At 37.5% G+C, this 14,225-nt stretch overlaps 1 protein-coding gene across 1 annotated transcript; it reads left to right on the top strand.

Moving 5' to 3' along the window:
- Positions 1 to 26: 26 nt before the first annotated feature.
- On the top strand, positions 27 to 2,276 carry LOC122134213 (liprin-beta-2-like). The gene is made up of 3 exons (XM_042774986.1): positions 27 to 247; positions 1,324 to 1,512; positions 1,612 to 2,276. The coding sequence occupies exons 1-3, from the start codon at positions 170 to 172 to the stop codon at positions 1,804 to 1,806; spliced, it is 462 nt and encodes a 153-aa protein (XP_042630920.1). The 5' UTR covers positions 27 to 169; the 3' UTR covers positions 1,807 to 2,276.
- Positions 2,277 to 14,225: the final 11,949 nt, after the last annotated feature.

Genomic DNA, 14,225 nt, shown 5'->3' on the forward strand with positions numbered 1-14,225 from the left:
AAAATAAATGAAGGGGTATGAATACATTTTATAGGCACTGTATTACATTACTGTGTGGATAAATCTTGAAACACTGTGAACACTGAATACACTGAAATACTGTATTTCTTTTTATCTGCAGAATAAGACATCTCCATCTGAGGTGGTGCAGTGGTCCAACCATCGTGTGATGGAATGGTTGAGGTCAGTGGATCTGGCTGAATATGCTCCAAACCTGAGAGGCAGCGGTGTTCATGGAGGCTTAATCGTGAGTCAGCATTTACTGGTTGCTAAAGTACTACTGCTAATGATGTTTAAATATCCCAGAAACATATATATATATATATATATTTATATATATATAGACAACAGGGTACATTCCAGTAAAGCTCTAAAATATATATATATATATATATATATATATATATATATATATATATATATTTTTATATATATATGGACAACAGGGTACATTCCAGTAAAGCTCTAAAATACTGCAGTCGGTACATTGAGGGTATCCACCTGTTCAAGTCATGACTTGCTGACAAAATAATTTTCAATCAAATAGAAAATTCATAAATATTAATTGGTCAAAACGCGAGGGAACACTTTATTTAGTACTCAAAATGAACAACAGTTGAAACTACGACTAGGAGGGAAATAGGACAAGGAGGAAGATATGAACACATATATTTTATCGAACAAAATAAAGAAGATAAACAAAATGGGGAGAAAAACAAGAGGAACCATTAGGCATTGCAAACAATTCAAGACAAAGACCTGAACTACAGATCTACTAGAACTGATGAGGGGTAAAACAAGGAACAGGTTTTGGTTTATTTGTATAACAGATGTTATACAAATAAAAAGTCCAAGAAACTGAACTTTACTGTAACAGTACATCCATCCCCATCTGGTAGGCATTGTAAACAAAAACTGCACCTGGGTGGTGGGGAGGGGGTGATGATGACTATCAGAAGGAAGGAAGGAGGACTAGGACCCCTAGATGAAAGAGTCCACGGTGGTGCCACAGATTTTTCCACTAAATTTGAGCAACCCTAAATACATAATATTACTCATAGGAAGAGAGCATTTCTGATTGGCTAATTTTTTCTGCTAAAAGGTTGCTCCCCAACTCCTTTTTGATATTTACGAAAGGGCTGTCGGTGTGTGATTTCACATAGTATCACATAGTAGAAACATTTTATGCATGGTATTTTATCTATTTTAAGTTGCAGTTTTGATAATGTTAAACAAACTGATTTTACTATAGCTGAAACATATATAAAAAAATCACTATTTGGGGTGAAATATCCCTTTGATTTGTCTGTATTTGCTTATCAGATCCTGGAGCCTCGCTTTCATTCTGAGACCTTGGCCATGCTGCTCAACATCCCTCCACAGAAGACCCTCCTAAGACGCCACCTCACCACTAACTTTAACACACTGGTGGGGCCTCAGGCCCAGCAGGAGAAACAGGAGTTTGCCAACGCCAGTGGGCATACACCCCTTACCACCACTGCCAAAGTCAGGGTATGATATGCTAAACAAAATAATCAATTGTATGATGGATATAAGTTGCAAGTATTTTTTTTTTTTCATGTTTATTTTTTTTTTATTTCTCTGTCTTAGCCAAAGAAGCTTGGTTTTACTCATTTCCGACAACTAAGAAAGCTCAGGATGGATGAATCAGCAGATTATATCTGCCCCATGGATACATGGAACCCACCAGCCATGAGTGGGACACCAAAGCGGCGATATGGAAGCTTCAGGGGGATCCTGGCCAGAGATTCAGACAGACTGGAGCAAGTTGGGTCTAAGAACTGATTCACTGCTTCTTCAATTCAGCCATTCTTAGCCAAACAAGGACGTACTGCCAGCACTACAGTAACTCCACCCTGCTGCTTGAAGTACTTCAGCATTAACACCATCAATCAGGAGAAGCCCAGAACTGATACTAAAGTGTATCATCTGTACATGCTGGAAATTATTGACCATGGGCTCTGAAAAACATGGGGATTTTATTGTTATTATTATTATTATTTTTTTTATTATTATTATTATTGTCTGTCTTTAGGTAGTTCCAATGCTGAAATACCACCTTGACAACTTGATATGAGTTTCTAGATTTTATTACTTTTAATAAATAATTTACAACTATCCTTAAAATGTATAAATTATTTTATTACCTTAAAAAATGTTTTTAAAATGACCAATAAACTGTTTCTTTATTTTTCTCTTGCTTTTATGCTACGAAAAGGTAATGTGTAGTAAAACATGTATTACATTTTGAAATTATGCATTATAAGATCAGTAACACTTTAGAATACTGTTCCATCTAACTACACTGAAACAAGTGAGTAAAGGGGCGGTCACACTGCACTTTTCGTTCCATTGACTTCCATTCATACGTATGCGAATGCGTCAGACCGGAAACGCAAGCTCATGCGAAAAATTTCGCATTTCGCTGCGTTCCAAAGTTCAAGTTTGGTGAACTCTGACCTGCGAATTCGCATCACGTGAAGACGGGGGATCAGTAGAATGTCAATACGTCACTGCGTGACCTCTCTGTACAGAAATTCAAAAAAATTAAGGAAGCGCTAATTTTAGCCATAGCGCAGCATCCTATTTTACATAATACATCTTTAAAAGATTATTAAAAAAAAAAAAAAAAAAAAAAACCTGCATGGTTCGGAGTGTCAATGGAAACAGGAACAGATGGTACATTTGAATGAGGACACATTTTATAATTTTTTATTGCTAAGTGTGTATGTATTTATATAGAGAGAGAGACAGACAGAGAGTAAAACATAGTAAAACGCTTTCGACGCCGTCGCAAAAGGCACAGTACAAGCACATTAATCCATGTTGTGATAACTGAGGGGAGACCGTTACCTGCTCCCGCCCATATTCGCAGCGGTGTCCGGAAAAATTTCGCACGTTCAAAGTCTAGTGTGACCGCCCCTTAATGCAATATAAACATTCTAGTTACTAAATTTAAAATAAATGTCTGTTACTCTGAATAGGGCACAAAATGCTGTGTCGGTAGGTGATGCTGTGGGAACACACCCCTGATGTGGAGTTTGTCTAAAGCCTGTATAGAAACTAGGGATGGCTCAGTACCACCTTTTCATGCCCAATATTGCAATGTTTAGTATCTGCTGATGCCAATCAGATACCAGTGCTGTTTTGGTCTACACACTACTTCATTATAAAAAAAAAAAAAAAACCCCAAAAAAAAAAAAAACAACCAACCAACCAAACAAACAACAACAAAAAACATATACACATTTTTACTTATGGCTTCAAAAGACTTGGAATATAATGCACAATATTTGATGGTGCTTTTAAAAGGTTTTTTTATTTTTATTATTATTTTTTTTTTAATCTTGACAATAATAATCATGGGTAATGTACAGAATCAGATTTGGATCGATCCCATCTGACTGATACCCCATCTGACAAAATGGTTAGTGTTGGACCTATAACGATACTCAGTATTGGATCAATGCATACCCTAATATAAATAAACCAATTCATTGGCTGAAGGAGCTGAACCCACCCATCAAGGCTCTGTCATTAGCACTTTAAGGGGTCATTTTTTAATTATTTTATACTTTTGTCTGAAGTACACTTATGATGTTTACTTGGTTTTTTATATTAATAAACATCAAAATCAATAAGTAATGGGCTATTTTCTACCCTGGTTTTAAGGCTGTTTTTTTTTTTTTACTACAAAAAAGCATCATAGTTGAAGCCTTCCAATTGATTCTGGCTGCGACATGCACTCTCAGACACATGCATGCATGGGATAGACTGGAAGTCAAGACCGGTTGAACAAAAAATGTTCTCGTCAGCGTTAATACAATGCGGGATCGAGTGTAGCTTTTGACAGGGAACGGAGATGTCCCCTTTTACAGGTTCACTCAATGCTGCACCAGTACCAGAAACTATGAAAATGCTATAACATCGTTGCCAAGCTACCTCTTGTCTCAACACACACTGACACAAGATAAAACCTGAACCATAACCAGGAGTCCAATCCATATCTAAATTACTATTGAATATTTGATAAAAGTGTGTGGAGAGTCCCAGCCTGCTGCCACACAAATATCTTCTAAATACACTCCTTTATGTCAGGCACAAACTGCATGATTTTCAAAGTTATGGGATTGCTGCTCTTCTCATACTGCTCGTTTGTCTTGGTTACCTTCTAGCTGCTGTTGTGTGGACTCTACACCAGTGGTTTTGTATGTCTCCATTAACTAACACACTCAGCTAAGTTCATCGAGCTCTCTCCTAACGAGCTTAATCAGGTGTTTTGAAAAAGGGAGACATACATAATGTGCGGAGCGGTGGGTCCCCAGGACCACTGCTCTACATGATGGATCGGTGACAGGGGTCACAGATTACACAACTTTTCAATAGAAAGAAATGCCTACAGCTCTGTCTGGTCTACAGTCATCTGGTTTCACAACCAAACACATGTGAGAAATGATGCAGGAAATAATGTAAGATCATGCGTGAGACAGGGGTCTTGAACAAGACTGGATTTCTCCCTGTAAGAAATTGTAGCCTGCAAGAAACTGGCAATACAAATGGTCTGTATGCTGGTTTGCAGCAAACAAGAAAAAAAAAAAAAGAATAATATGAAGGAGATATGATTGCTTGAACAAGGCATGTGTGCTGATATTTTGTTGCATGTCTATGACTCCACCCTCTGAACTCTCCATTACCCTGTATCATGCTCTCTCATTGGCTGTAGGCCATCACCAATGTCAAAACATTCACACTGCAGGATTCTGAATCACTGATAGGATGAGATATTTACTGGTCGCATATCACACACCAGTACTTATCTTAGACCGCATCTTTGATAACACTACGCAATTGTCACACACATAAATATGCACCAATTTCAGGCATTTGTCAGCGATTTCCACAGAAATGTTGTGATTGAAATTTGGGGCTAAAATGTGATGGCCCAGCATTACATATAGTCCACTGTCCTAGGAGTGTGACTTCATCTCAGGCACTAATAATGTCAAACAAAATGAGAAATTGTGTCCCTTACGAATGCAACATTCTATATTTTAAATGCAACATTCTTACCTAATGCAAAATCCTTACATCCTGTACTTTGTAGTCAGAAGCCCTTTGCAGCACACAACTAAACAAAGAAATAACTGATTTAATTTAAGCCACTGACTATGTGTCCCTTACAGAACAAAGTATGTGCAGTCTTTCACTCTCTTGTGACTTAAAAAAGCAGAGAATAAAATGACTGCAACACCACAACTTGAGAGCAGTGCAAAAAACCACAGGGATATACCCTATCTTTGGCCCAGAAAGACCTTTACCAAACCATGACAATGACCAGCGTACAACCCCCTAGTGGAGGGAGCCCTCGCATTCAAAATGGTCTCTTTCCCTCCAGGTGAGAGACCGAAACCCACTGAAGAACCCTGTTAACAGGCCAAACCCTAAAGTTTCCACATACTCTTCAGAGTATACCATACTGTGCCCCAAACTCAAGCCAGAATTGTATCACACCAAAAAAATTCCGTATTGTATCAAATCAAACAGTTTTGGGTGCAATGTGCAGTTTGTCCTGTGGGTAGCAGTTATTAAAAAAAAAGTCAAATATCACCAGCTGCAAAATTAAAATCTGGGTTTGCTGACTGGCGCATAGCCAGAAGAGACTGACGTATTTTCAGACAGCTGTGCATTAAAACCAATCACACGCGATTCTGCTAATTTTATTAATGCAATGACCAGAGACGTTCAGATGAGTCATCGCCAAAAAGCTGGTGTTTTGTTTAGTGTCGGCACTCACTGACTGATTTCTGTTCTCTGGCGATTTTTCTCATCAGAAACAACAAAGTGCAGATGTGCAAATGAATGTAAGTAAGATATTCATTTCACAATGTAAACAGCTTCAGTGATTTTAATGGGAGTTTCTGAGAGTGCTTGAACTTTGGCTAGACTGACGTCAGTGATAATGTTTTTTGATAATGTAAATGTTCTTTACACTCTTTCTGTACATTGAGTTATAATTAGTAACTTACAATGTTTTTATTAAATTCACATTAAATACAAAAATATTTTATGGCATGACACCCATGTAGTTCTTAAAAAGTAGAAAGATGCTCTTTTATGCATAGATAATAGATTACACTATTATGCTACTTTGCCCATCACTCATTAGATCAACTAAGGTGCAACATTAATGCATTTACTTACACATATTTGATAACTGACATATTTCATGATATAGTTAACATGTTTGGGAATAGTTTGAATAAAAAATAAAATAAAATAATAAAACATAAGCCTATATCAGTTATACAGTGTTATTGTGGCTGCTGTGTCACATGAAAAGCGTGTTGATGTACCACCCCCCCACCCCCCCCATGTAATATGAGTTGAAATTGTTATAGCTTACTAGCTTACTTTGTTTTGCTCTCTCCTCTCAAAAATGCATTGATTCACTTCAGGAGGGCTTTAATTCATGAACAGTTAATAACACTTTACATTTCTCTAAACCTAAACCTTAACATTCCAAACAAACAGAATCATTGAGTTGGAAAAAATGATCACCCCCTTGTGGCAGTATTTTGTTGAATAAGCTTTTGCTTTAATTACAGCCTTTAGTCTGTTAGGATATGTCTCTACTAATTTTGCACATCTAGACTTTGCAATATTTGCCCACTCTTCTTTGCAGAACTGCTCAAGTTCAGTTAAATTTGATGGTGACTGTTTGTGGATTCCAGTCTTCAAGTCAATCCACAGATTTTCAAATGGGGTTTAATTCTGGGCTCTAATTAGGCCATGCAAGGACATTCACCTTTTTCTCCTTCAATCACTGTGTGGTCAGTTTTGCTGTGTGCTTTGGGTCATTGTCATGTTGGAAGGGAAACCTTCCCATTGACAACTTTCTGGCAGAGGCCAGCAGATTTTCCTCAAGAATTTTATTGTATTTTGCACTATCCATTTGTCCTTCTATCCTGCGTGGCGGGAGCAAACAACAGACACAGTGGGTGTGGCATAAGGCCTCAAAGAGGCTTTTATTAACTGAAAATCAACATAATGTCCAAAACTGGGAATAAAGTGTCTAAAAGGAAAGAGTGCTCAAAATAAACAGGGGATCTGGTGTCCTCTTCGTGCTGTGGGGTTTGTGAAGGTGGGGCAGTGTTCGAGAATGAAGGGTCTGGGTAAAAGGCGGAGTCCGGTGGCTGCACACACTCCCATCTCCGGTCTGGGGTGTGAGGAGCGGCGGCTTCATCCTCCTTAGCCCACGGCGCTTGAGAGGACAAGACGGCCCGGCATCCTGGCACGATGGCTGTGTAATATGTGCAGTTCTCGTCCGGACCACAGTTCCGGCAGCTCGTGACTTCGGCGGCACGGAGATCCCGCAATGCTCCCTTCCTGGACCCACAAGGACACTAGCATGCCTGCACTGGGAAGAGATCGGTCTCTCAAGGAGAGGCGTGCTGGACATTTTAACAGCGGCGTTGATGAGGCTCCATTCGCTTCAGGTTTGCCTCATCACACACTGCCTGACCCGGATGATTCTGGGCCCCTCCTCTCTCACGCACCCACTCCTCTCGGGAGACTGGCGAAGGGCGGCGATTAAGGGACATGGTGATGATGATAATTAGGGGGGAGGAAGCCGACTCGTTACATCTGACAAGTGCTCCAGTTGCTGCTGCAAGTGCTCCCCGTAACAAGATATTGCCACCTCCATGCTTGAGCTATTTGGATTTCCATCAGACATTTGACCCCTATTTGGATTTCCATCAGACATTTCCATCAGTTTGGTGTTGAGGCCAAATAATTAAATTTTAGCCTAATCTGACCATAACACCTTTTTTCATGTGGCGTCGGAATATTCAAGGTGTGTTTTGGCAAAGCTCAGTCGTGACTGCATTTGGCCTTTCTTGAGGAGTGGATTTTTTTCTTGTTAAAGTTGTGTTTTAGCCACATTTGTGGAGAATTGTAGAGATGTTGTCACATGCACACAATGACAACATTTTGTCATAAATTCCTGCAACTGCTTCAGAGTTGCTGTAGACCTCTTGGTAGCCACTCTGACCAGTTTCCTCCTGGCTGTTTCATCTGTCTTCATTCCAGACTGCAAAGCAACAAACATGATTATTTTAAAGCGGGGGGGGGGGGGGGGGGTTATGTTCTATCCCCACTGTACATTATATACATACACTATGCATTTGTACTATGAAGTACTAACGTATTAAAGTAAAGTATTAAGTGTTGATGCAAATTATTTCATTTGAGCCATCTGTACATGCAGTACAGGGAAACATCTGGAGCAGTAGGCCTAATCATATTCTGGGTTACAGCCAACAAAACTTCATAGAAAAGAGCATAATGCATTCATTCCTGCATCTGTGAAAATGTACATTTCTTAAAAAATTTAAGCTGAATAGTTTCAGGCATTGGGAAATGGGAATTATGTAATAAACTTAGTAAACAAAAATAAACTCTTCAAACAGAGCAACAAGTATAAAAGTACAGCTTTATTATTTTGCAACCTGTATGGTCAAAATTTTCGTTTGCAATTACAAGCCATGTACAATAGCAAGGCTTGAATTCAGCACACAAGACTTGCCACAAACTTATTATTAATGACAATGCAGGTTTCATGGACGAATGCAAAAAAATTAAAATAAAGTAAACTAAATTACATATAAAATAGCATTCGGTATATGGTGTGGCCACCAGCTGCTTTTAAATACTACAGCTCATCTCATCCCTATGGACTGCACCAGATTTGTCAGTTCTTGCTGTGAGATGTTACTCAACTTTTCCACTAGCATTTGCAAGTTCTCAAACACGGTTGGGGAGACACATGATTAGGTTTGCCACTGGAAGGATGATCAGCTGTCTTCCTGTCTCCCTGTAGCACTGTCTTAGCATTTGCTCTGGCCAAATCTGCAGTCCACATGCCTCCCTGCAGCAGGACTATGTCATGTTCATGCAGGTGAGCAGGAATCCTGACTCTTTCTTCAGAGTCTGTAGAAAGGTCTATTTACTGTCATAAGCTATTGCAGCTGTGACCTTTTTTGTCTACTTGTTCCATAGATGCCTGTACAGTAATTGCTTATAGTTCTTTAAAAAAGCATGGAGGGGAAAAAAAAAAAAGTTAAAATCCTTTCCAATAAAATATTTTATTTATTTTTACAAAATTATATTTAATACACTATCCTGAAAAAAAAAGTATAGATAAATACGATGTGTGTATATAAGCTTGTTGTATATAGAATGTATCATCAATAAGGTGTATACAGAGTTGGTCTTTATCTCTGTATTAGTCAATTAAGCTATGTTTAGCATTTTTATGTTAAGTGTTTTAGAATGGATCCAACAGCAAAAGAATCCTGCAGTATAACGTATGAGGGTCACTTCAGTATTGCACAGTGTTGCAGTATGACATGACAAATGTGACATATGTTATATGATATAAAGTACAGCTTGTGACTTAAATGCAGCTTGTGACTTAATCAGCATTTCTGCATTTGCCATGGTCCTAATAATTTTAAGATATAGGTTACTTAGCGCTTGCTCTATTTCTGCAAATACGTTTTTGTGAATAAATGACTCTCTCTGCCTGTTGCTTTGGTCTTTGTCAACATCCACTTGCACCACCTGCTGGTGAAGACGACTAACAGGAAATTGAGATAATCTCTACTTTACTTCCATTCCTTCAGTTCCCGGATGTGCACTGTTGAATGACTGAATAACAACACTGAATCTGTGAAATGATTTTTTGGAGTGAGATAAAACGGACCAGAAATTGCCTGTTATATGTTTATATGTTTAAACAGGCTGAATATTTTGAAAGTGAAGTCTGAAAGGTGAAGATTATTTTCTTTTATTTATTTATTTTTTTTTATAATGAAATGGTTTGTGAATGTGTTAAAATGAAATAACCACAGCTTAATTAAAACCATGTTAAATTTCAGCTCCTAAAGAAGAAAACTCTGAAAATACAATGCATTAAAATACAAGCACTGTAAATGCAATGCATTTATTATTATTATTATTATTATTATTATTATTATTATTATTATTATTTGTCATTCATTAATTTTCATAAGACCCAGTATCCTATGTATGTTAAATGAAAAAGAAATGTAATTATTCTAAGGCACTAATGACTGATCACAGCTGGAACTGCTTGGAGAACCAATCTCGGGGTGGGAAACATGTCGGGATCAAGGAAGGAGTTTGTACACTAAGCATGCCAGAGATAACAGCCTCTCTCTCTCTCTCTCTCTCTCTCTCTCTCTCTCTCTCTCTCTCTCTCTCTCTCTTTTTTTTTTTTTTTTTTTTTTTGCTATCAGAATCTACTTTTTACATCATATTTTGTAATGAGTTGCAATAAGGTTTAGAGATTCCTTACTGAGAAAGTCATAAGCTGTTGGGTTTTAAGCTTGAAAGCCCTTCGTTAGCTTTTTCTCACCTCCAGAAAATCTGTTGCTTAGCTCAGTTATCATTCGGTCAAGAAAAGGATACAAAAGATGATGTTTAAGCTAGTCGCCAGTATCACATGGAGTCCTTGTACCCAAGGTGGAATCTACTGTGTAATCATCCATCTGCCTCTGCTTATGCCTGGGATCAGACAAGGTCTCTGAGATATTACTGGACACATAAATTATTTTGTCTCTTTGTAGAGCTGTTCTGCCATTTCTTCACTGCTCTGCATTAATGTCAATATTTCAAGCCCATCACTTGTGTAGTGTGTTGCTTGTACTAGGTCCACAGATTCTTTCTGGAGATATTTATGAAGCCTTAGCAGATACTGTAGCAAACTTTTGAAAATCGCAAGCATGTGGACACAGGAAAATCTGGACAGTTTTGACGGCAGCCCAACTGCTATGTAACAATTTTTTCCAGGCAACTTAAAGTAAGGTTAGATTTTCAAGCACAGCTCACAGCTGAGCTGGCTTCCATGTTTAGTTTTAGTGTAGTTAGTGTAATTTAGTGTAGTTTTAGTCAGTTCTTTGTTCCTGTGGCTCAGTGGTAGAGCATTGCGTTAGCAGTGCAAAAGGTTGTGGGTTTGATTCCCAGGAGAACGCATGTTGGGTAAAAAAAAAATGTATAGCCTGAATGCACTGTAATTCACTTTGGATAAAAAGCGTCTGCCAAATGCATAAATGTAAATAAATAATACACATTCCCTAATGTTTCAAAAAAGCCATCTTCCTCTGGCTCTGCCCTACAAGTGTGATAAAGTACCAAATTCAGTTCATGCAGAAGGGGAGGGGGGCTTTTTGCCGTTTTTCAAAAATATTCAAAAGTGCCCCTCTCAGACAAATAGGAACGACATTGTGGTCAATAAAATAAAATGCATTTTAACTATAATTATCATGACAATGTGTACAAAACAATAATTAATTGCTCAAAAGTCGAAAATTTCCTGTTTATTTTTACATATCTATCAATCTGAGGCATTGCTATAGTTGTGTGCGTTTTGCTCATGGGTTTTGCTTGCCTGACTGATATTCTACAGTCTGTTCGGAAACCTTCTTTCAGTGAGTGGATTGCCGGAAGAAAAAAATTAACTTAACAATATTTTAAACTTTTTTCATCAACAATCAAGGCAAGTGTGTCGATTTAATTATTTCAGAATATTACATAATTCATCAATGCCCGTTTTTTGTGTAGCTACAATATACTAGCTAATAATGATCTGGCACAAGAAGGTCAAATTTCATTGGACAATAATGTGAACTGGAGCGGTCATTTTCCGTTCTTATTCATAAATCAGTTGAAAATTACATGGACAGATGAGCTTACATTTGTGGCGAGATCTGGATCTGTGGTTTATCAAATTTTTTAATTAAATTACATCACTGAGAAAATGGATGCTAAATGACTACAAAAGCACTGCACAAAACCGTGCAGCGCCAAAAGTCACAATAATGGTAATCAGTATTCAATTCACTTATATTTATGTATGGTAGGCTACACCGTTTACTATTTCATGAAACTATCATAGTTAATGAAGCCCAAGTGCCACTTACAGGCCTGTTATGTGAAGTGTAGGCGGGCAAAATTAAATGAATGGTGACGAAAGGACTTTATTATATTACCATTTTTGATAATTATGCAGCATTATGAAAGTGTCTTGTGCTCATCAAGCCAAACAATTCACACAAAATGCTTCAGGGTGCTTATCACAGAAACAAGCTTTAACTCCTCAACTCCACCTTTCATTACTGAAGCCCCACCACAGGTTTGAGCTCTTTGACTATACAGGCAGTTATTAACACTCAAATAAATAAATTTCTCCAGGTGCTTTACTCTGCTTCTCCAAGTCCTTGAAAATAAATACCTTGCCTCCGTTAAAAAGACTGGTGACAGCAAAAATTCTATGCAAATATTTTTGTCTCTCAATGATGTCACAAATTGTGCCACATTAATTTTCTCAACAACACTGGTAAAACAAAACTTCTGTTAAACTGGTTTTATACAGTAATTCTTCTAAGCAAGCAACTGAAGCCTTGTGTGCTTAACTTGCTAAAACTGCCCAGGCTTGAATCCAGTTTGAAAAGCATCCATGGCTAATCAGAGAATCTTTATTAATGTGTGCTGGATGCTTTCCATAGAACTTCTTTCAATACTTTTCCTGTTCCACAGTGTAGTGGTGCCTGGAAAAGTGGGTATACTCTTAATTTATCAATTTTTTTTTTTTTTTTTTTTTTTTTGGCCCAGCAAAGGATGGATGCCCTGTCTTATAAACAGTGAGATGTCAGACTAGTCAATCCACAGAAGAGGTGCATATTTTACAATAATAAAAAACTTTTGGAATTTGAAGATCAAGGTAAATTGTACTTAATTTGTGTTCCGGGAAACATACAAGTATCTTCTGTTACTTACGAAGGGCAGAACTAAATGGAAAAAAAATTATATTTCAACAAAATAAAAATTTGGCCATCTTCATTGTGTTCAAAAGTTTTCACCCCCCCGCTCTTAATGCATCTTGTTTCCTTCTGGAGCATCAGTGAATGTTTGAACCTTTTTTAATAGTTGTGTTTGAGTGCCTCAATGGTCCTCAGTGTGAAAAGATGTATATCAAAATCATACAGTCACTGCTGGAAAGGGTTCAAATATGCAAAGATGCTGGAAAACTGAAGAATCTGCAGGACCTTAAAGATTTTTCTGAAGAACAGTTCTCAGTTTAACTGTTCAGAACAAACAAGGGACCAGTGGTGGACAGTAACGGAGTAGCTTTACTTCGTTACTGTACTTAAGTACATTTTTCAAGTATTTGTACTTTACTGGAGTAGTTTTATTTTGAGTAACTTTTACTTTTACTTCACTACATTCCAAAGCGTAAGATCATACTTTTTACTTCACTACATTCCATAAAACATATCGTTACTCCTTATAATATATCACGTGCTCCGAGACGCAGAAGCGGTGTCTGATTCATGAACGAACTGATTCTTTTCAATGAACCTTTTAAATCGGTTCGCAAATCGCACCAAACGATTCATTCACGAATTAGAATGATTCGATTGCAGCTGTTCTAGAGTCGACAACTCACTGATTCAAATGAACCGTTTAGTGCGAGTCTCCAGTGAACTGAATTCACAACCGGGAGATCTTGTGAGCGCGCGACTGATGCTGCTAAAAGTAAGTTACTAATGTTGAATTTTAGGATTAATTATTGAAACTGAAAATCATATTTAGGTCAAAACTGTCAGTTGTTTGTGAACTAAATCTGCTGTAAAGGGTGATCTATTTAAGCCCACTGAAATGCTTGAATGCAGACACATCAGACACATGTTTTGGGTAAAAAATATATATATATATAAAAAAACGAAACATTAAAATAACACAGATTTAATAACTCCTGCACGTTTAAATTCCCCGCTGACGTAACGTCAACAGTTTTATTAAAATGCTACGCATGCCCTATGTGACGTCTGTTTTTATATTGTTTATCAACAGTATACATTTTTATATTGTTTGAATTAACTAGCCGAGTAGACAGATATGAATGTTTATTCATAACCATACTGAAAATAATAAATATTGTTAGCTGATGCTAACTGTCTAGCTAACAAGCTTGCTGGTGATAAGTTGAGGTAATTTTTAGATATAAAGTCCAAATATATTTATTCAACCATCTAGATAGATTACATCTGAGGGAAAAAGAAAGGATGTGATGTTCAGAACATGGTCACTACAGTAATTATCAAAGTGGGAAGTCATGG

This window comes from Cyprinus carpio, chromosome A18, assembly GCF_018340385.1.
Source record: "Cyprinus carpio isolate SPL01 chromosome A18, ASM1834038v1, whole genome shotgun sequence".
In the NCBI taxonomy this organism is placed as follows: domain Eukaryota; kingdom Metazoa; phylum Chordata; class Actinopteri; order Cypriniformes; family Cyprinidae; genus Cyprinus; species Cyprinus carpio.